Source organism: Etheostoma spectabile, chromosome 21 (genome assembly GCF_008692095.1).
Source record: "Etheostoma spectabile isolate EspeVRDwgs_2016 chromosome 21, UIUC_Espe_1.0, whole genome shotgun sequence".
NCBI lineage: Eukaryota > Metazoa > Chordata > Actinopteri > Perciformes > Percidae > Etheostoma > Etheostoma spectabile.
The window spans coordinates 22,258,327-22,280,483 of record NC_045753.1 but is presented as its reverse complement, the minus strand read 5'-3'; the positions used below and the strand labels follow the sequence as shown (position 1 = coordinate 22,280,483).

The following is a 22,157-nucleotide window of genomic DNA, read 5'->3' as shown; positions in this document are numbered from 1 at the left end:
CCTCGAACGGATTTCTTCTCATGCTCAGCTTCGGTGGCAGTTGTGTCCATTTCTGTGACTTTCCCAGTAGCAGTCTCCACTGTGGGTTGTTCTCCAGATGAAGTCTCATCTGCTACATCTACTGCGGGTTGTTCTTCAGATGTAGTCTCATCTGCTACATCTACTGCGGGTTGTTCTCCAAGATGTAGTATCATCTGGTACATCTACTGCGGGTTGTTCTCCAGATGTAGTCTCATCTGCTACATCTACTGCGGGTTGTTCTTCAGATGTAGTCTCATCTGCTACATCTACTGCGGGTTGTTCTTCAGATGTAGCCATCGCTACATCTATGCGGGTGTGTCTTGTAATGTGTCTCATCGCTACATCTACTGCGGGTTGTTCTCAAGTATGTTACTCATCTGTACTCTACTGCGGGTTGTTCTTCAGATGTAGTCTCATCTGCTACATCTACTGCGGGTTGTTCTTCAGGTACAATCTCATCTACCATTTCCACTGCGGGTTGTTCTTCAGATGTATTCTCATCTACCGTGGGTTGTTCTTCAAATGTACTCTTATCTACCGTGGGTTCTTCAGATGTACTCTCATCTACCGTGGGTTTTTCTTCAAATGTACTCTCATCTACCACGTCCAGTGTGGGTTGTTCTTCAGTTACAATCTCATCTACCGTGGGTTGTTCTTCAGATGTATTCTCATCTACCGCGTCCACTGTGGGTTGTTCTCCAGATGCATTCTCATCCGCTGCGTCCACTTTGGGTTGTTCCATATATATATCCTCATCTACAGGTGCTTGAGAGATCATTTCCATGGCAACTAATGATTCATTGTGTCCACTTGGCACCTCCCCCATGTGGTCAACGACAACTTCATTTGCATCCGTTTCTGAAAAACAATATATAATGGCAAAAAGAGAAATATTTGCATCAGGTTACATGCTTTGACAACAGGATTCCACAGCAAGTACCTTCTGTGCAATGTTCATTCAGACAGTGTCCTCAATAACATTCACGTTGTAAGGGGGGGGGGGGGGGGGGGGGGTGGGGGGGAAGTAGCAAACAGATTCATATGCCATTTGAAAAGCTATGTGATCAGGTGTAAATATTCAATGAAAATCAAATGCTTTGATGTCTACTAGGGGTGGGAATGTCTTGGCACCTCACGATTGATTCAAGAGGCCACCGATTCGATTCTAAACTATTATCATGCAACATTTATGCAATTCCATGCGGATTTAAAAATACATGACTTTTTTTGAGATTGACATCCATTATTTGTCAAGAGTTAAGAAATGTGTTGTCTGAGGTTTTTATTTTGTAGCATCCATGTTTAAGCTTTAAACATGCTTGTGAAAGTCACTTCACAGTACTTCCATGTCAGAGGCTCAGTCATGTTTAAAGGAGGAGAATTGGCTCATAGAACATTTGTTTTGCCTAATTATTTTATGTATGTCTTATAGATCATGGTGTATAATACCAACAAAACGATTTTGTGTTTTCTTCCTGCACCTTTCCTAAACTCCAAGTTGTCATTATCCTATTCTTTTCGGTTCTGTTTTCTGATTTGTACTTGTCTGGAAACAGTAACTTTAAATAAAATACATGTGTGTGTGTGTGTGTGTATGTATATATATATATATATATATATATCTATATATATATAAAAACAAAACACAGAATCGAGCATTGTATTGTTCTAGAGAGAATCGCAATGCATTTACGAATCAATTATTTATCCTATGTCTTACATGGAAATATTTTTATTACACAGTATAAATCCAGCTCCTGATCATATAGCTTTAGGACACTAATCCCTCATGGAACACATTTGTATCTAAACACAAACTACCTTTTGCTACATCTTCATCACAATCTGGAGCCGTTTGATCCTCAAACCTGTTAAAAAAATAAAACAATTTAGACAATGAGCACGCACTTAAAATAAAGCAAAGTAAGCAGCACCGATGTCTCGTATTAAAATTAGTCAAATGTCATTTCAAAGGCACGGCTACACAAGATTTTGATCTACAAACTAAAATAAGCCTACATGTTTTATACTGGTGTTATATGATCAAATGAAATGCTTAACTGCAAAACCACAGCTCGTCAGCACATGCACACTCAAGTTTAAGCTTTTGACCAAAATCCCTTTTTTCTATATCAATTAAATAACAAGCAGTTAATATTTACAATCCTTATTTTTTTGCATGTTCTGGTTATTACCCATTGCTCCAGTTGTCGTGGGTTCAGCCCGCTCCTCCATAGCTCCGAAGTCCCCTAAAGTCTTCCTTGGTGCACTACGGCTCTGCCGGTGTTTTCACAAGCCTCTTGATACAAGGTATCAACAGGTTTGGCCCTTTTCTTTGGGAGGTACCAATGGAGAGCTTTTACTTTTTGTGGTGTTGGGTCCGTCATTTCAGATAGGTCTTCAGATTCTTGCATGTGTGCTGACGTTCTCAACCGTTGCTCAACACCAGCCAAACTCGCATCACCAGCTTTAGAGCTTTGGGACGTTTGCAGAAGTTCCCTTGAACATCTTCAAGAGGTTCAGCCTCATGATGAGTGTCTTACAAATTATCTTAAACTCCGACTGAGACACTGTTGTTCAGGGTTCGTTTGGGAGTTGTCAGAAGTTCCACTTTGATGTCCCTCTACAGGCTCAGGCTCCTGTCTCGGAGTCGTCACATTCTCTTGACCCGGTGAGACACTTGTTGTTCGGGGGTCTATGTAGGGGTCTTTAAAATCCTCACTCTGATGTCCTCAACAGGCTCGGCCTTCTGTCTTGGCGTCTTCATGTATCCTCTTACCCGGTGAGACACTCTGGCAATTCTGGGCTTCTGTTGGAGTTGTTACAGAGGTTGTCTTCAAATCTACACATGCGTTCGCTGCAATCGTCAGAGGTGAATCTCAAAGGCAGGGGTGCAGACGAGCTAGATTCTGGTCGTCATCATCAAGGGGGCGTTTCATGCTTACAGAGTTGATCTTTGACTTTTACAGTAGAGAACAGTCAGTGGAGACACCATCTTTCACTGTGGAAACAAGTCATTTTTTTTTAACATTTAATTACATAAGTTAAAAAAAAACTCAGTCTTAGCAATTAGGCAGACTATAAATGTATGCTTTGGTTGTTTCCTAACAACAGTACCCACCCACCCACCCACTTTACCTGGCTCCTCCGGCGTGTTCAACACTGATGGTTCTACCACGGATGCTGCTAGACCTCCCACTGGCGTCTTTGTGGCATCGTTCTCATCAATTAATGATCCTATCTCCTTCATGATAGGTGTCTTTAACATTTCCGAATTCCTGAAAATACAACACCAATAAAGCAAAATATTTAAGTCCAAACTGCATTCCAAAAACAAAATGTTCCAATTTGTTGGGACAGGAAAAGGTTAATTACCACTCAGTCTCTATCCATTTCATGTTCTTTTTCAGGAGGTGCAATATTGGTGACCAGTCTTGGCGCAGCACCAGTGGATGTAAAACTTTTGTTGGTGAGCTCTGCCCACAAACGATGGTAACAGGTGAGTCTGCATGTCCAGTGCTGACATGGTCTTTGAGTTTTGTTCAGGGGTCTGAAAGTGAGAATATTTCTTTTCTCAAATTTGTCAATATGTATATGGAAATATTTGCATTTACAAATGTATTTAAAATGGTATTTTATTGAACCTTTATAAACAGATCTTGAAACAAAACAAACAAAAAAAAAAAAAAAAAAAAAGGCATTGCAGATTAAAAATCTGAGGCATACAATGACGTATAGTACCATGCAATCGTTAAAATATTGACTTTACCTGTGGTTTGGCCAAAATCTCTTTGTTGCCTTTTGGTGACCGTTTTTAGCTGGAACAGCAACTTGAGGCTTAGTTGGCCCAATCTCACAATGTCTGCCCCAGGAATTCTTGACTGAAGTGAGACAAAAAAAAAAAAAAAAAACACACAACATTAAAAACAATAAGGCCCCAAGGAAAATCCTGAGCATTAAAAACAACTTATTTCTGAATTATATGATAACCAAATGTTTAATATCATTGAGGTGTGTGCGCATGAAAAATTTAGTTAAAGTGTTCATATTCTGCTTATTTTATAAGGTTCATAACTGTATTTTGAGGTTGTACCAGATAGGTTTACATGGTTTAATTTTCAAAAAAACACCATATTTTTTGTACTGCACATTGCTGCAGCTCTCTTTTCACTGTTGTGTTGAGCTCTTGTTTTAGCTACAGAATGAGGCATCATACTTCTATTTCTCGTTGTGGGAGTATCACATGCGCAGTAGCTAGGTAAAGGACTACGAGCTAATCAGAAGATGAGTATGAGGTAAGGCTGCTCGATTGTGAAAAAAATGTCATGATCACGAATATTTTGGTCAACTTGAAATCCAAAACTCTTGCATTATTGAACTGAAAAGTGAAAACAGATCAACAGCGGAAAGCTCCAGCTAGAACTGAAATTTTCCCCTTTAATTATACTTTGCCATTCAAACATTTTTTTTTATTCAGTTGAATGCTTTAAGCTTTGCCTTCACTTGATTAATCCAAACAAAAGACAAGAGTTTATAACGAGAGATAGATAGATAGATAAATATTTCAGGGTCTAACTATACCTTTAGAGATGCCCGTGAAATGCCACTTCTTCTGCGCGCATTACTTTTACAGCACTCTGAGGTACTGGAGTCTCCAGGACATGCTCTTCCTCCTCAGGGGTATTTTAGGAGTTACAGTGATAAAGGCACCTGATCAGTTACAGGATTCTTGCAATTGGAGATGTGTGATGATGGTGGACACAGAGAAGCGCCTTGTTATTAAGGGGGGTCTGGACTCGGGTGATACCCCAACAATGGGAGACCTTCCTCTTGCAGGCGAAGGACTCTTAGATTTTGGTGACGTTCTGCAGGCAGGCGCAGCTTTGGAGAGGGTGTCCTGGGTTTTGGTGACTTCTTTGATGACTTGGGGGGACGGGGGTCCTCATTTTTGCAGCCACTATAGGGCTATCTGGATGCTCTTCTTAAAATCCTACAGAGCAAAAGTCAATTTAAGAAGACAGCATAAGGGAGATAACTATTTTTAGGTCACTACTTGAGATCATTATCCTCACTTTGGTCTTACCGGTGGCAAAACCAAGGCTGATGCTCGTCTGAGGAGTGAGAGCTTGGGTTTAAGTAACAACAAGCTTCTCCGTGGAGTGGCCCCTTGGCATAATGGAGAGTCTGGAGGCAGACGTTTGTCAAACAACTCAGGACACAGGTAACCTCCAAAGGAAACACGTTTCCTTTTCATTTGTGGTGGGGAGAGTCGGCCACCACTCTCCATATTTGCGTTTTTTGGACGCATCTTGAAATGTAAACATGATTGTACGTCAGTAACAACCAAACATAGGTCAACCAAACACACGTGAACACTCAAAAACAAAAAGAGACACAATATAGTACTACAACATGTATTACCTTCCCAGGAATTCCTTGGTGATTGACATTCTAAGACCATCCATTTGGGGTAGGGTCACTGCTGCTTCTTTTTCCTCAGTCAAGGCAGGTTCGGCCTCCTTGCTTCTCCGTCTCACGGGTGATTTGGGTTCCAACTCACATGCCTGAACCTCTGGGGGGCGTTACGGCTTCGCTTCTGGGGTGAAGTTGCTTCAGAGGTCGGCAACAATTACAGCTTCCCCAAACTCAGGTCTGGCCCACCTCAGCCGAAAGAACCTGGAAGGACATCCTGTGCTTCTTAACAGACTTGGGGGTTCCGTAATTACATTTTCAGCCTGCCCATAGTTTTCGTCAGCTACAGGAAAACTTTAACTTATCCTTCTTGGAGGATTTCTCTTCTGATGAAAGGACAGGTGTCCATCATTTTTCCTCATGAACCAGGTTTTGGAGTGCAAAACCTTGAGGTAGGTGTTTGACAGCACCCATGGCAGAAGATACCCGAGGGGTCTTGACATCCAGAGATTTTTTGATCATTTGATACAGATCGCTGAAGGGGGAGCTGGTCTTGCTTTGGTATCGACCTCCTTAGTTTCACCTCCACAGTTTTCTCCAGGGGTCGCGGATGTTGTCATTGTTAGTTCCATCTTTCCAGAGGGGTCTAAAAATGAACAATAAAGAAACAAAATTTGCATTAAAAAGGCCTGTACAATGATAGCATAAATTAAAACAAGTGTAAGACTAGAGACCGGAGGAAAACTACAGACGCTAAATCCCTTTTAACGGAACAGATTGGGGACGGAATTAGAGTAAGGCTGCACAAAAATTGTTTATGATCTGTGAGATTCCTAGAACTAGAAATGAGTGGGATATGAATGAATGAATGAATGATAGCAATCTCAAATTGCTAATTTGAAACAACAACCACATCACACAAACTCACCGGTGGTAACTTCAGAACATCTTTTTCTCCGGTTGTCAGTGGTGACAGTAGCACCCACATTGTGATCTTGAAGAACCTAAACATGAAACTTTTATTAACAAATTTGTAAGACAATCCAAATTCATAGTAGTGTAGGGAAACTCAAGACATTGGGAAGGCTGCAATGTGCAAGGGATTTAAAAAAAATGTAGGTTACTTTGAGGGTTTCAGTTTTTCCTCCTTGGAAGACCTCTTCTTTGGTGTGGTGGTGGAGGGTACGCAAACCTGAAATGACCATTAACAAAATAAAAGTAAGATCTAATTTACATCTGTCAATAAAATGGTATGCAAAAAAATCTCATTGCATCCGTTAGGGTGCTCTTTAATGGCATTATGCCAGTACTAGAGTAGATTGTATGTCCCTGTTTAATGTGCTCTAAAGCAGAGGTAAATGGAGAAGGGCGGACTTCACCAATTAGTATTAGCTTTGCATCAGTGAAACCCGGTAGTATTTTCGAGGGGGGGGGGGGGGAATGATGCAAAAATTGTCTAAGGCATTTTTGCCTAGCAGCTGGGACTGCAAGCCAGTTAGGATTTTGTGTCTTCATCCACATAAGCCAAAAAGCACATTTTCGGGTTTTCTGCATAGGAAGGCACCATTTAAAAAACAAATTCACATTCTACTACATAAGGGACCAATTTAAGATATGCATCTTTCAACAGTGAAATATCCCTTTAATAAAAACAAACAGACTCTACAGAAACCTTTGGGTGACATCAAGGAGTCTATTTCCATATTTGTACAGTCTAAGGTCAAAAGTGATGAACCGGTGACTGTGGAGGGAAAACAAGTCTGAGGCAACAAGACGTTGCTTCATACTCACTAAAAGAACGGTCATAACAGTATTCACATCTCCATGCTTCAACGCTCAGACGATGCAAAGCCTCTCGTTATAAACAAGTTGGAGTCACTGAGCTCAAATTTGTCAAAATGACCTGGTGAGAAAAAAAAAAAAAAAACAATCACCTCAAACAGTTGGTTAAAGAAGCTCAAAGTAGAAAACCGTGTCAGCTAGGCTTACTTAACATGGACAAGTTTCACCAAGTGAATCTACAATGACACTTTTTTTTTAAGAATGTAAAAAATAGTTCAACATCGGGTGCTACTTGTACACATAATCAGTGATGACCAGAGGTCAACAGGTGTTTAGGCCTTTGATCAACAGACACCCTCCCTGGGTGGACCAATCCCTGCCTTTGTCCATGATGTGTAGTGATCAAAACATAACTTATAAGGTGACCATTCAATAGAAACATCCTCATTATCCCAGATATTATTAAGTTAAACCACTGAAAAGGTCATGTTCTAGTTTAAAATGTGGCTCTTACCTCTTTATTTTCATTCAAGTCATTTTGGCAATGCTCCTTGGAGACTGAGAAGCTGAATACGAATATCGCAGTCAGTCTCCTGTTAAGACAAAGAAACAAAATGAGTCAAAAGAGACAAGTTACTGAAATATATTAGGTTTAAATGTAAGTGACGTTTGTAAGTAGCAATGAAATGCCACATGGTCTAAACTACAGTGAACTGAAGGTTTAATAAGCAAAAGAGAGTCAATTGGTCGGAGCAGACAAGCATAGGTAGACTCTGACGTCACCAGAGATGGCCCGCCCCCAGAGTCTGTTTACAGCACATCTGCCCAACTCAACATGAACTCCACATAACATGTGCTTTCTGCGGTACTCATGTAAGATAACTACAATCACGACGAGAGAGAGAAAGATTTCAAACGGAAATCTGAACACATGGCATGACAAACATTTAAAATCACCGAATGAATTTAAAGATCTCACCTTCCAATTAGGCATGTTGAATGAAAGAGGAAACTCATCCATCGCCTCCCAATCTTAATAACGCCTATTTCCGTGCAATGGCAGTTTCGTAACGTTACCTGAGAACACGAGCAAACAGTGTCAAAATAGCAGGCGCTAACTGCTAGCTCAAGCACCGTCAAGTTAAACGTTAGGTAAACAAAGCAATTTAATGTTAGAAAGAAGCCTTCTGGAAACATGCTACAAACGGAAGGCAAAATGCTGCGAAAAAAAAAAAAAACGTACCGTTAATTTCTAGCTTAACGATATAACAACCGACGATTAGAACATTAATTATGTACGTTTTGGCCGGCTGTGTGTTGTACATTAGGAATGTAACTAGAACACAACGTGAGGCATAGTTTCAAATCAGCAGGTCGTTGTGTAGGTAACGTATTTTAAAATACACTGGCAATGATGTAAAACTCCACGTGCAACGCGACACGATGGTGACAATATAACTAAGCTTGTCAGAATAGCGTTAGATGATTAGAATTAAGAAGATGAATAGACATTAGACAATTAAAAACTTACTAAACAGATAGCACGTTCTTAAAACCCTAGATAACATTAATAACGTTATGTCGCTAAGATTTGAACGACCGACAGATTGTAAACATTTGTAACGTAAGCGTTGTAAAGTTGGTCAAAAACAGTTACCTGGAAGGTCCGCTCCAAAGACACGTCAACTTCTGGAAATCCATATAAACATCGACCGGGATGTGGTAAAGAGAAATTTAGCATATATCATAGAACCTAACGTACGATTCATGTCCGTACCCTACAATGTATATTGACGAACGGCTAACGTATGCTACCTTGGTCAGCAGTAACATGACGTCTCTCGCCGATTACAGATAGTTGTCGTTGTATCACTCCGCCAACATATTCACAGTAACCTTAAAAATACTCTTGATGTTTGTGTTGTTAACTGACGTTTTGGGGTACAATTATTATTTATTTTCGTTACTACGTTTTGAACTTCAATTTTGATCTCGGCAACAATTTACCTGCATTTACATGAAAGGGGACTATGTTTGTTACGATTTTGGCGGAACAATCTCACTTTGGTGAGTGTGAAATTGATTTGAAAATGTTTGAATCCGCGCGAAGGATTGTGATGGTGTGAGACGTCACAGCTCGGAAAGAGGCGGGGCAAATACTATAGGTTTTAAAATAAGTTTTTTAATTTAAGATAATATGTTTATTGGTAACTTGACTTCTTATATCATGAATGTTACAACAAAAATGTTTAGATCATCAATTGAAAAAGAAAATGTTCTACTTTACCTATAAAATGAATGTTATTAATAGTTTTCAAAGTGGGAACAATCAAAGTTAGAACTAAACATTGTCTCTTCCTGTTACCAAAAACAACGTTTCATTTCAAAACAATTAGACTAACGTTAGTTATCCATGCAATGAATTCAAGAGGAGGGTTCATTTAGAGAGAAAAAATGTACATTTTGTCATGTAGATTAAAGATTAAAGCACCCCCCCCCCCCCCTCTTATTTAACTTAGTGTTAGTATAAGTGCCATGTGTTTCTAGACAGTGGGTTGTTAGGTGTGCCAACTAGTTGGAAGCAATGGATGGAAGGCCTAAAGTAAGCACAGATTTGTCTGCCAGTGTCTCGAGTTGACACCACTCAACAGGGGAACATCTTCCCTAAACTTATAGACTGCATTAAATATGCATTTAATAATAACAATAATAATATACTGTGCACTATATAGAGCTATTCCACATACTATAATCCAATCTAACTTAGTTTGGTTTTTGGCAGAGTTTCCAATTTCAATTTTCCCACATTTTTATTATATGCTTGTTAAGTCTGTGTAAATTTAGCGCAAATGGCAATTACAGAATAATGGAAATGTTAAAACATAAGCGAGAGAAAGTCAGCAAAGTGGACACTGTTTGTGTTTTATACAGCAAATATCCAAAGTGGAACATTAGCCACCCCAAAATACTGGTTAAAACTGGAATAAGTAAGGCTGTATTGCGCAAAAACTGTATTGGTTGAGCATGAGTGTATAATGAAACCTATAGAGGAAGTAAACTAACCAATTGTGATTACATTTTCTGCTGGTATTTATCCAGGGGTGAAAGCCAAAATATGAATGTTAAGAGGGACCTGTTAACCCTTGTTTTTTTTTTTCTATGTGTGTGAGCTTAAAAAACCTACGGAGGACACCGGCTGTAGCAGAGAATGCAAAGAATGACACACCGTGAACAAACAAACACATTTAAATTAAATGTTGTTTTTATTTTTGTATCTTTTTTTTGTTTTTTTTTTTTTCCAAAGTCACTTGATAATCTTGACAAAATTGCCACATATTCCATATTTCTCAGAATGACCGGTGTTGTCTGTTGCTATTTAAAGATTAGCTGTGGAGGGAAGAAAAGTTGTGCGCTGTTCGGACGGTGAAGCCTAAATGTTGAAAGCACGCTTGACCGTACAAATAAAAAAAGAACATGAACGACTCTGAGAGTAGTGACTCCACATGCATCCTTAGTCGGACGTCTGGGGGTCAGGGTCGGTGTCTCTCTGCACAAGTCCATGGTCGGCGGCAACAAAAAAAGACGTGACTGAAAAGAAGATTCAGGGGCATCAGTAGCAGAAGTGTATGTGTGCATCTGGTGATAGGAGGGTTAGGGGGTGCAGACAGAACATAGACCAGGCCAAGCACACAAAAGGATTCCTTCCTGAGACATTGGCGTGTGTACAGTAACAACGGTCTAGATGAAATGGTGTGTGTTAACGGTGGAAGGCGTTTTGGCGAAAGTGAGTCACAGGGTGCGAGGTTGCTCTGGGTCCGGCAAAAAGTCACATAGCTCATTTCTACCACAGGTTGCAGAGGGAGATTCTGTGAGAGACATCACATTTGGACCATACTTGCCTGACAACATGACATAGCAGAGGTATCACTACAATCTAGTCTTTTCCCATCCATACAGATTAGTGATCCATTCAGAGACTAATGAGAATCACTGTGTTTTAATACAGTGTGTATGTACACATTCGTCACATTTTACCTCTTTGGAAGCTGAGTGCTTTGGTCACTTGAAACCGGCAGGTACAAGTGGCATCTGGCTTACCATTTTCAGAAAAACATCATCTCTTTCTGCAAATGGCCAAAAAAAAGCTATGCCCCGATGGAGTGATACTTGTCATTATACTGTGTGTAAAACATGTTTTAAAAGTGAAGGGGGGGGGGGGGGGGGGGGGGGGGGGGGGGGGGAGGTTGAACTTGTCTGTTGAAAACCACATTCTGAACAGCCAGTGATGGTTAAGGGCTTGTCAGTATTTAGTAGGACACAAAACATGAAAGAACTTCCTCAGTTAAAATGGCTCAAAATGTGTTTTCTTGCACACAAACTCTAAACAAAACAGATAACGGTATTCTTTAAAAAAAAAAAAAAAAAAAAATCAGGTGAAGCCTAAAACTCTTCATAGTTGTTAAAAGAATGAATACAGCTATATACAAAAAATTAAGGCTACTTACTAAATACACCTTAATAATGAATCTTCATTAATTGATTTCTTGAAAGGACTGTGACATACATACAACCCGTTCATACAATCATTTTTTCCATTCTTTGGAAGCAAAAAAAATAAAGAAAAAAAGGAAACAAATCCAAAGGAATAGTAGGTGTATTCATTAAGAATGTTTTCTGTGCACGTTTGTGTGTGGTGTGCATGTGTGGATGTGTGTGGTGTTTTTGTTGTGGTGTGCATGTGTGTAGACTGGAGATAAATTTTACAACATCTTTTGTTAATTAGAATAATGTACAAATGGATACAACTGAAAGGTCTCTCTCAATACTCTCGATGGGTATGAAAACATTCAAACAGTGAGGGAGTACAACAATTTCTAATCTCAGAAAACATGTCTCCTGTCAACCCGCATTCAGTTCCGAAATGTCATTACAATAGTTCCTAACTTTTTATATATTATTATATATCTTTTGTACGAAATCTGTTTTTTGAAGGTGGGAAAAAGGAAGAAAAGACCCAGAGTCTTTTGAGGGGGGGGGGGCGGGGGGGGGCTCTTTTGACAAGTCCCAAGCTTGCAGTCTGAAGCAAGGACAACAAAAAAGTGTCTGGGTTTGTCAAGTCAGTCTTTATGCATTGTCCCTTGATCATATATTTGTCCCACGGTGACCACCCACTCTCGGTTCCGTTCGAAGACTGGTCGCCACGTGCATCCGGATTGGTTTCCATTAGTCTTTTGGAAAAAAGGTGGGAAAGGGAGGAGCAGCAGTGGAGGGGAGAGTGGAGGGAGAGGGGAGGATGTATCAGCAGTGTTACAGTGTGTTCTCTCAGGAGGCATCCTGTTGCCCCGGCCGCCCCGCCGTACCTCCCCTCACATCAGGACGGTGCTCCGGACTGTGAGGGAAAGCAGATCAGGAGGTGGGGATTTTGTGTCGTAGCAGGAGAAGGAGGTTGGCTCCGCCGGTCTCCTGGTGTCAGCATCAGGGTCAAGGCCCCCACCTCCCCTTCCGCCCTCCTCTTAGGAGCGTTGAGGGAGGAGAAGAGAGCGTCGTGTGGATTAATAAAAAAAGGTGGGCGTTGCTCTAAGGGCGATTGTGTGGCTGGATGCTGGGCAGAGCTAGGGACAGACTGGGCTGCAGCTGCCTGGGGGGGCACCACTGGGCCGGCCGCCGGCGGCTACGCTTTCAAGACCTTCTGAGTTTCCAGATCTCCTGGATGAGAGGGGGGCATGGAGCGGGGATCTCCATCTTAGTGTGATGACACGCTCAGCTCTGCAGGAAGGGAGTGGGAGAGAAAGTAAGCTACAATAAGGTACTCACTTAATACATTTTAGGACATTCAGTCATTCTCAACACAATTTTATTACGATATAAAAATTGAGAAAAATAAGCAACACTAATATAGAAAACTAACGATAATTCATTAATCAACTAATCTTTTAGCTTATTACATATCAACACTTGTGACAAGTGACAGACCTGTAGCACTGATGCTTCTCAGATCAGTGATCTTCATCAGCATCTTGGGGAAATGTGTGGTGTGTGGGGCCTCCTCTCCTTACATATATCTTTTAAAGCCTCAGGAGGGGCCCTGCAGACGTCACCTTCTCGGCTTGTTCCAATCCGACGATCTGTAGAGGAAAACACAAAGGACAGAAACAATGAGTACAATCTCCTCTTGTCATAGTCACAGTTAGCCACTAGGTGGTGCTCAAAGAAAGAGCACAGCTTAGCCGCCCTATGAATTTCTCCAGAGGACAATGGTGCCACTCAGTCTAGGCAATTGCTTTATTAAACTGGTAAGACCATGTAACAGACGGCCACTTGGCAAAGAGATGTTGAGTAAGTGAAAGAAACTTGCCATACCTCCACATAGCAAACAGATGGCGCGAGCAGCCCGTCTCTGCATCATCATCTCTAGAGGAAGGGATGGTTGGCAAAGGCAAAAACCAGGTCGGTAAGGGGGCCCGAAACTGCGTTGTGCACTGGGTTCGGTTTAGCGTGAGTCCATCTGAGAAAGTCATGGTGTCTTGATCTGGTGGTGTAGCGTGTACAGATCCGGAGTATCTGGGACAGCAGAAGAATGGGGCATAGGTTAAACTTTGGAATACTCCGTACTCTTTTGAAAAATATCTGGGTTTCATCGGTGAAATAAAAAGGATGGGTCATTGCTTACCAGGATGTCCAGACAGGCAGCTTTGAGCACAGAGTGATCTGGTCGGCGATGGTGAGCGTTGTGAAGCCGGGCGTGCTTAGCAACTCCAAGTCTTATGATGCACTTGGTGGAGAGTTCGCTGAATCTGTCCCACAGGTATACGTCCAAGGATTACACGTCGTTCTGAAGCTGTTACTCTGGACAAGAGGGGGAAGAATGGGAGGAAAATGTTTATGATATTTCCAGATTCATTTCATTACAATTAACAATAACCATCCAAGGTGAAAACAGGGACGTCCAGCTCGCCAGTGTCATGGTACTGACGTAGTGTATTTTGCCCAGCTGGCAGAGGAGAGGGGAACGTTTCTCTGGTGTGCCTTGCGACCTGCGATCGGTCGTTCTGTGCGGACTTCAGCACATAGCTCTCTGTGCACTCGCTTCTTGTTGTCATCCTTTTTTTTCTTTGTTCTCGGTCAATTACTCACTGCGCAGGGAGGAGGGGAGAGGGCCAGAGTGAAGGAGTACTATGTGTGATGAGACATTTGGCTAAGTGACAAAGTTTAGCCTTGACAAGCTTAATTTCTAAGCTTTCATTCTTTTTAAATAGAGAGGTATATACAGATAATGTTTTGAAAATCACTGCTGTAGGAGCACCCTGATAGCTCAGTTTGGTAGAGTGGGCGCCCATATATAGAGGTTTACTCCTGATCGGAGGGCATTGGGTTCGGACTGACCTGCGGCCCTTTGCTGCATGTTATTCCCCGTTTCTCCCCTTTCTACTTCTCAGCTGGTCTATCATCAAACGGCCTAAAATGCCCAAAAAAATATCTGAAATAAAATCACTGCAAGGTAAAAACTAAAAACGATGTGTGTCGGTTCATATTCAATTGAAATCTGAACCCCCGTATCGGCTGAAAACAAAGGATACTAAACACTGCTAAGCAACGCAGAGATGTTCCGTATGTCCACAAACTGAAATGACCAACTGAGATCAAAGGAATGAGTATCCAGCAATGAAGGGGGGAGAAGCTCTGTCCTGCGAGCAACCAGCCATCGCACACACTATCTCTGTACTATGCGACAGAATAAATGTTCGTGTGGAGGCCTCCATCGGGAGTAGGGCTATGGTTAATGCGAGGGACAAGGGGCAAAAAAAAACCTGAATTAATCCATTGGGGGGTTTCCTATGGGCGATTGGCTTGCAGGAGACTTAGATAGTGGAACCTACCCCACAATGACCAAAACACTATGGCGGGGGTGTCTAGCACTGGAATCCCATTAACAGGCCTCATACATTTCTCCGGACCAATCCAGACGTGGGTGGTTGCAGTTAGAATAGGACTGTGTTGTGTATGTGTTTTGGTAGTGTGTGTGGTGGTGGTGTGTTGTGTGGCTGTGTGTGTGTGTGTTGTGTGTGTGGTGTGTGTGTGTGGAGCTGGGGGTGGTGACGAGGGGCAAGTGGGGTGGAGGCTGATAGACGGTGATGATCTCGTGGGGGGATGGGAGCTATACATAAGGTGAACAATTGCACAGCTTCATTAGGGGTCCCGGCTAATCTAAAAGCATAATATGAACAAATATCTGATGCCTCATAATGGGTTATACAAAGGGCTCGGTGCTGGCACATCCCGGTAATTAAAAAACCTTCAGCGTTCTCTACTCTTCTCTCTATCTCTCTCTCTCTTCTCTCTCGGTTAACAAAACACGATCTTTTCCTCTCTCACGTCTTATTACCACGCACACTATCTCCCCTTTACAAATTGTATTTGTGTGCATTAAAAGTCACCCCACTCTTTCCTAAACTCATCCCTATCAGGTTTGGATCTCACCTAACCTCCCTCAAGGTACTGAATTTCCCTCTAGTCGTGACCTAAGATCAGCTTTATCTTGTCTTAATCCTAAACCCTTCGACATGAGGGTGAGATTGCGCTCAGGCTGATGGGAGAATCAGTGTCTGTGACAAGGGGATGGCCCAAGAGCCAGGGGGGATGCGTCATCGGCGCATGCAGCTCAACAATAAGCCCAAGAAAGGACTCCTGCACGGGAGGAAACATGAAGGAGGAAGGAGGGGGCTGGAAGTTGATGCTGTACTAGTAGTGCTTAGACAACTGCTCGCACAACAAGCAATGAGAGAAGACCGCTGGACGGACTAGGGCATGGTAACGCTGTATTGGCAGCGTTTCCATTGGTCTCATGTGGTGATGTGTTAGCCAACCACAAACATTGGGATATGCAGAAGTCAAAGGTCTGCACAAATCACGATTTATCCAGAATGGTTAGATGGGGTATGTATGAACTATGTCAACAAAAAAACAAAGCAACAAAAATGGATCACCACTCCCATTTCCTAATGAGCTAATCATGTCCTTGGTAGTGAAGGAAACCCTTCTTAAGCAACCATCGCTTTTGAGCAGTGGCCAAAAAACTGAGAGTCAAGCTGTGAATATATCTGGGCCAGCCACGTTATGCGGCTGATCTGGGGATCTGTGCCCGTGTTGCCAGGCGAGGAGGGCTGACAATGCAGTCGGTAGTCCAATTAATTCCACATAAAAAACGTGGGGAATCCAATGCGTCCAGAACTAACCGCGCTGACAAATTTGCAGCACAATCATAAGCCGCCACAACCCAATTTAATGAAGTCATTAAGAAACTATAGGACGATGACGGATCGCATGGCGAATTGCCACAATGCATAACTTGGGGGGGGTACTGTAGCGGGTTGACGCGAAAATGAAAGAAATACTGCTTGCTTGTTTATTGTGTGTCGTGTGTGGGTGTGAAACACACGTGTTCATGTGATGGTTTGTGTGGTGCCTAACTAATGCAGCGACGCATCTTTCAAATGCTTATGAGATATGAAGTGCTATGGGGAAGTTGCATCATGGATGTTTGTGTTAGTGTTAATGCATAAAAAATGGGTACAAAGCGGTGTGTGTGCATAGAATACTGTGACAACGCAACACACCACAAAACACAAACACACACAACACAACAACACCACACAACACACACACACACACACACAACACACACACAACAAACACACACACCACCACACACCACACACACACAGAAAGACGACAGACACACACACCACACACAACACCAACACACAGGACAGCAATACTCAATCATTGCTCTACCTCATGGATTTCAAGCCGTGTGCATGCAGTTATGGACAATTTCGTGTGTCTTGGTGTTGTGTGTGTGTGTGTGTGTGTTTGTGTCTGTCTGTATACAAGACAGAGAGAGGTGGGCAGACAGGGCTAATTCGCTGTTGAGGAAAATTAAAAGCGCTGTGCAGCCGTCCATCACACAGCATGTAAATATCAAGGAAAGATAAAAATGTATCAATGTTCCCGTGCTCCTGCCTGCTCGCAGCCGGAGCCACAGTCGACAGGATGAAATTTTCACCTTCACCTGCTCTCTACCAGACCTCCTCATCCATCTCTCCATACTACACTTTGCCATACTAAAATACATAGTTCATTCTCAACTCACAATGAGGGCAAAACTCATCGTCCATCTCAGCAGCTTAACTTTCTATGCTACTCGTCTTTGGACTGATGTATCCTCCCCTTGCGCTTCTCCATAATTCTTGCGCTTTCTTTATTTTACTTTTTGCTATCGCTGTAAACCTCTCGAGGAAATGGTGCGTGATGTGTGAGTGTGTGTGGGTGGGGGGGGGGGACAGGGGGGGATACTGATAACAGGAGGGGAAAGTGAAATGCAACAAGCACCAACATAAAAAAATTGTACAAGGATGTGCAAGACTGGAATGTGATATCCCTGATGCACAAACGAAAGATTTAAAATGTGTAGCCTTTAGGCTTCATACGCGTGACCAAAGTCAACTTGCAATCTCTGCAAATCACAAGTTTTACTGTCTCAGATGTGTACAAATATAAACTATTATGCAGGATATAATAGTAGTAGAGGCTGAAGAGTTGTTTTTTTTTTTAAAAGGCAAAAAAAAAAAAGGGAAATGGTGGGGTGTAATGTGCATAAATGTGTGACCCCATCTTGGGGAAACACTTGTACTGGGGGCAAACATGTGTAAAAACATTTGTTTTAGCATCTAAATGGAGTTGTGAATTCATTTTCTTTTGTGATCTTGGTATGTAACCTTCATTTGACCACAAGTCTTGGTCTTCATTAAACACACACTGCCAGGTTTGATGAAATGTGGACCAGGTGTACAGGGCGTATCCTTGAACCGCTCCTAAACCCCCCCATCCCTCTCCCTCTCTCCGCCCCTCCTATCCTGACGACGTCATGCTGGCATTGCCAACCTGCAGAGGCTGGGCACGGCGTCTGGAGCTGTCTGCGACAGACACAAGGGCACACCGTACCCCGGCATAGTAGGAGGTCACACTCTGTGTGGGTGTGTGTGTGTGACACAGAGGTGTATGGTGTTTAAGTGGAGCTGTGGATCGTGCATTTTTGGAAAGCACGTTTTTGTCATTTCAGTGTTTGTCACTTTGAATGTGACATAATTTGAGTTGTGCATGAAAATGCACAAGCATGATTCTTTGGGGTGGTTGTGGTGTCTGTTGTACGTTTCTAGTGGTGTGTGTGTGTGTGTGTGTGTCGGTGTCGTGTGGTTGTGGTTGTGAAAGAGAGGCCACATGTGGACTCCATGCGGGCCCCAGATGGCCCAGCTATCCTTCTCAACAACCCAGTCCAGTTTCACTGCGCCAAAGTACATGCTGAGGACACAAGATGAGCATTCGGCACATTGCACAAACATAACAAACCACAATTAACAAGGGTTTACTGTTACACACAAAAGCAGATGGACAAAGGTGGCGTTGAAACCGGTCGGATAGAAAGATAATCAAGCCTTCATCCATTGAGAAACCCATGAGCCTAGTGTTGACTTCAGACTTCAGTTCAGTAATACTATTCACCACTAGATGGCTCTCCAAATGAACGATTATGCCCGTTTGTGTTTTGGGGTGCTGTGCGTGTGCGAGTGTGTGTTGTGGTGTGTGTGGTGTGTAAAAGAGCTGGCTGCTGTGACTCTTATAACCATGGATAATGGCACCCATCAAATTGAAGGAGTCAGGAGATCAGAGACATAACCTTTTTACTGTAAGCACGGTGCTGTGGCAGGGGAGTGCACTCCCTGCACACGACTTGTACAGAAAGATGGAGGAAAATAGCGTTCAGGGGACAGGCAGCAGAGAGGGAGAGAGCAATGGAGGTTGTTCGACTATATGAGTTAAACAGGTGTCCGTGAGAGGAGGAGAGGGTGCTACACTTCCTGTCTGAATATGCTTCCATGTTTATTGACTAAGCGTTATCAGTATTCACGAGTACAAATGTGTCCTGAACACACATTATCGGTAAGTGGTAAAAGTAGCAAGTTGTGTCTTGTGTGAAACCGAGTGTGTCGTGGGATCGAGACTGAGCGTAAAAACCCTTGGTCCTCGGATTCTCTGCGGTCAACACCTCTTCCAATACTTTATCAAGTCTGACGCTGGGGTAGTGTGTGTGGCCTGTGTGTTGTGTGGTTCACACAGCCCCGGGGTTGCAATGATGGGAGCGACGCCTGCTCTTTCACTCTCGGCAGGTGAGACATTTCATAACAGAGGCTGCCAAGCTGGCGCACACCCCCGACTGTATGCGAGTGGGCATAACGGCTCGCCCTTTGTCATCTCTTACGATATTTCTCTTCAAAACGTAAACAAACAAAACTCAACCTTAAAGCTCAAGTGTGAGGCAAATTCGAAACAGCTTTGATTCCCTCTTGACTTGTTTTTGGGTCCACCACAGTCATTAGAATTTCTCAGAAAAAAAGAATGAGAAAATTGACAGTGTAAAGGAATAATGAATACGGTGCAACATCGACTTTGAATCCCCGTTCAAACGCTGATGATCTGGTGGCATCCATTTGGAGTGGTTTCTGCAGTGGAACACAATCAAATGTCATCAAATGCTGCTTTAGTTAGGACGTCCTGCAGCAGGTTCGTGGGTAGACATATGCTACCCTTCTGGGATTAAAACACATGATGAGATCTGTGCTGTGGCCTTAAGAGCCCGTGAGACGAGGAGGGATGGTCTGGGACAGCACAGTTTTATACTCACCATTCCTTGGACATCAACTTCCAGGCACTTCTGCAGCCGGCCGTACTGGCAGCGGTTACGGGTGACTGGTGATGATGCAGTTCTTCTCCCGGTGACACGGGGTAAACCATGTTTCTTTGGACTGCTTCGCCGAAAGAAGCCCTGTGTGACAGAAAGCAGAGAGATGAGGAGACTGCGGACGGGGTGGCTGGACAGGAAGTGTGAGGAAACTATCTTGACAAAGAGGGAGCAAATGGTAATTACTTGGCCAATAGGTGTGTATTATTGCATGTTTGCCCATGAGATGGTAATATCAACCATTGCAAACTCTCGCTCCATATGTTGATCATGTTTATTGATTTATGATTTTCATCAGTTCATAACAACTAAGTATTGCCGAAGTTAAAAAGAAAGCAAAGAAAAAAAAGGCCATGCCAAGAATGACCATATGCAGCTCCAGTTCAAACGGCCAATAAACAAATAGTTACAAACAGTAAGTCGTTAAAAGGCTGATTCAGTGAATAACTGGACAAGGACTAATAGTCAACTGTCAAACATTCATGACAAGCCAACCTGCTCAATGAGGCCACCCCAACTCAATTATTTATTGGAGAGTTTCCAGGTCCGAAGGTTTTTGGGGCAAAGGCACTGGTTTACTGGTGCATCTAACCATGGGCCCAGTTTACCACAGCCAGAAAAAAGCAATTCTAGATCCAGGCCAAGGCGTATATTAGAGAGATGAGTTACAGGGAGATAACATAGGCTTGAAAGGAAATCCTTCTTTTCATGCATTCACGTTTAACCCAACTAGATCAAAGAAAAAAAAACATGTTAACATGTGTCCATGACGTAAGAGGACAAATTATAATGAGCTGATCTTTAGGTCATGAGTGGCATGAAGAGATTCTGGGAGGTAACTATGTTTATGCACAAACCAAGATTATCAGAAACAGAGCAAAGATCTCTTCCTGATAGATAAGGATGCAAAAAAGACATGCATTGCAACTTCTGATTTCCTAATGCACGCAACCCCAGAAAATCAGTGTTAAAGGTCACATGGAAAGGGCTCTTTGGCTGCTTTTTATATAGCCTTAGTGTCACCCCAAAAGGCAGAGCAGGACACCCGGGCTCGGTTTAACCTATCGCCATTTTAGTCATTGGATGGGAAGCATATTAAGGTTGAAAAAACCTTCATAAAGTGAGCTTTTGGGCTATGGGACTTTAACATCTGTGGTCTTCGTGCTCAAATCCCTTGTGTGTTAAAAAAAGATAAAAAAAATAAGATAAAATATATAGGTTTAATGCAATAGAGTACCTGAGAACTTTGAGTCTCTCCAAGCAAGTGCATGGGACAAGTGTATACAGTCAGGTCAGCAAATGAGGCCGCAGTTGGACAGGGTATGTTTTGGTGGGGAAGGAAATTGGGGGGGCTTAGCTAGGGAGGGAGAGGAGGGACGGGGAGGGAGGGAGGGGGGGAGACCCAGGCAAATGCCAAGGGATTAGGACTTTGTAGCGAAGATGGCCGTGACATACAAGCCCGCAATTTGGTCCCTCACGGATCACCAGCATCTTTCATCTCCCATACACCCACCAAAGAAGTGGAAGTGATTCAGGATTTTAAGAACCAAGAGGAAGGATGGCAGTGCAGTTGTCATCCGTGTCTGTTTGCGCAACGGCACCAGTGTGGGTGATAGTTCTATACAGGTTGGGATAGAGGACGATTTCAATCACCGGAGGGTCACATAATCTAGGCCTTGTGCCGGATTAATCAAGGCCTCAGTCTGATTCGCAACCAGTTGCGCATTAAACTACATTGGTAGGACGGGTTAAAAATTCCACACAGTCCGCTTTTCAGCATCATATAGCCTTAGACATCAAGGTTTGGATAACTCCAGAAGATTTCCTACAAAATCCCTGAGGAGACCGGCGGTTCCCAAAAACGAGGGGGGCACGAGTAGAGCGAACAGTGTTAGTATTTTGCGTAATTCAGATGCTGATGCAAAAGTATAGACCTGGGGTCTTTGTTGGGTTATCGTGTATCATGTCTCATTGATAGCCGTGCCCTGACCCGGCACAGCTGTAACAGGGGATTTAACTACTCCCCCAGCACCACCAGGCCGAGGTGCCGGTTCGAGCACATACCGATGGTTGCTGCTGCAGGCTCGTTGGCTAGTTCGGTCCCGCCCTCCCGCCCCTCTCATTCTTTTAGGAGTCATCGCTTCCT

At 42.9% G+C, this 22,157-nt stretch overlaps 1 protein-coding gene across 1 annotated transcript in view; it reads right to left on the bottom strand.

Moving 5' to 3' along the window:
* The window catches only part of mki67 (marker of proliferation Ki-67), a 33,237-nt gene that overhangs the window by 2,878 nt on the left and 8,202 nt on the right, over positions 1-22,157 (bottom strand). Inside the window, 1 exon segment of the mRNA XM_032502178.1 lies at positions 658-879. Within this exon segment, the coding sequence (XP_032358069.1) occupies positions 658-879 (222 nt within the window).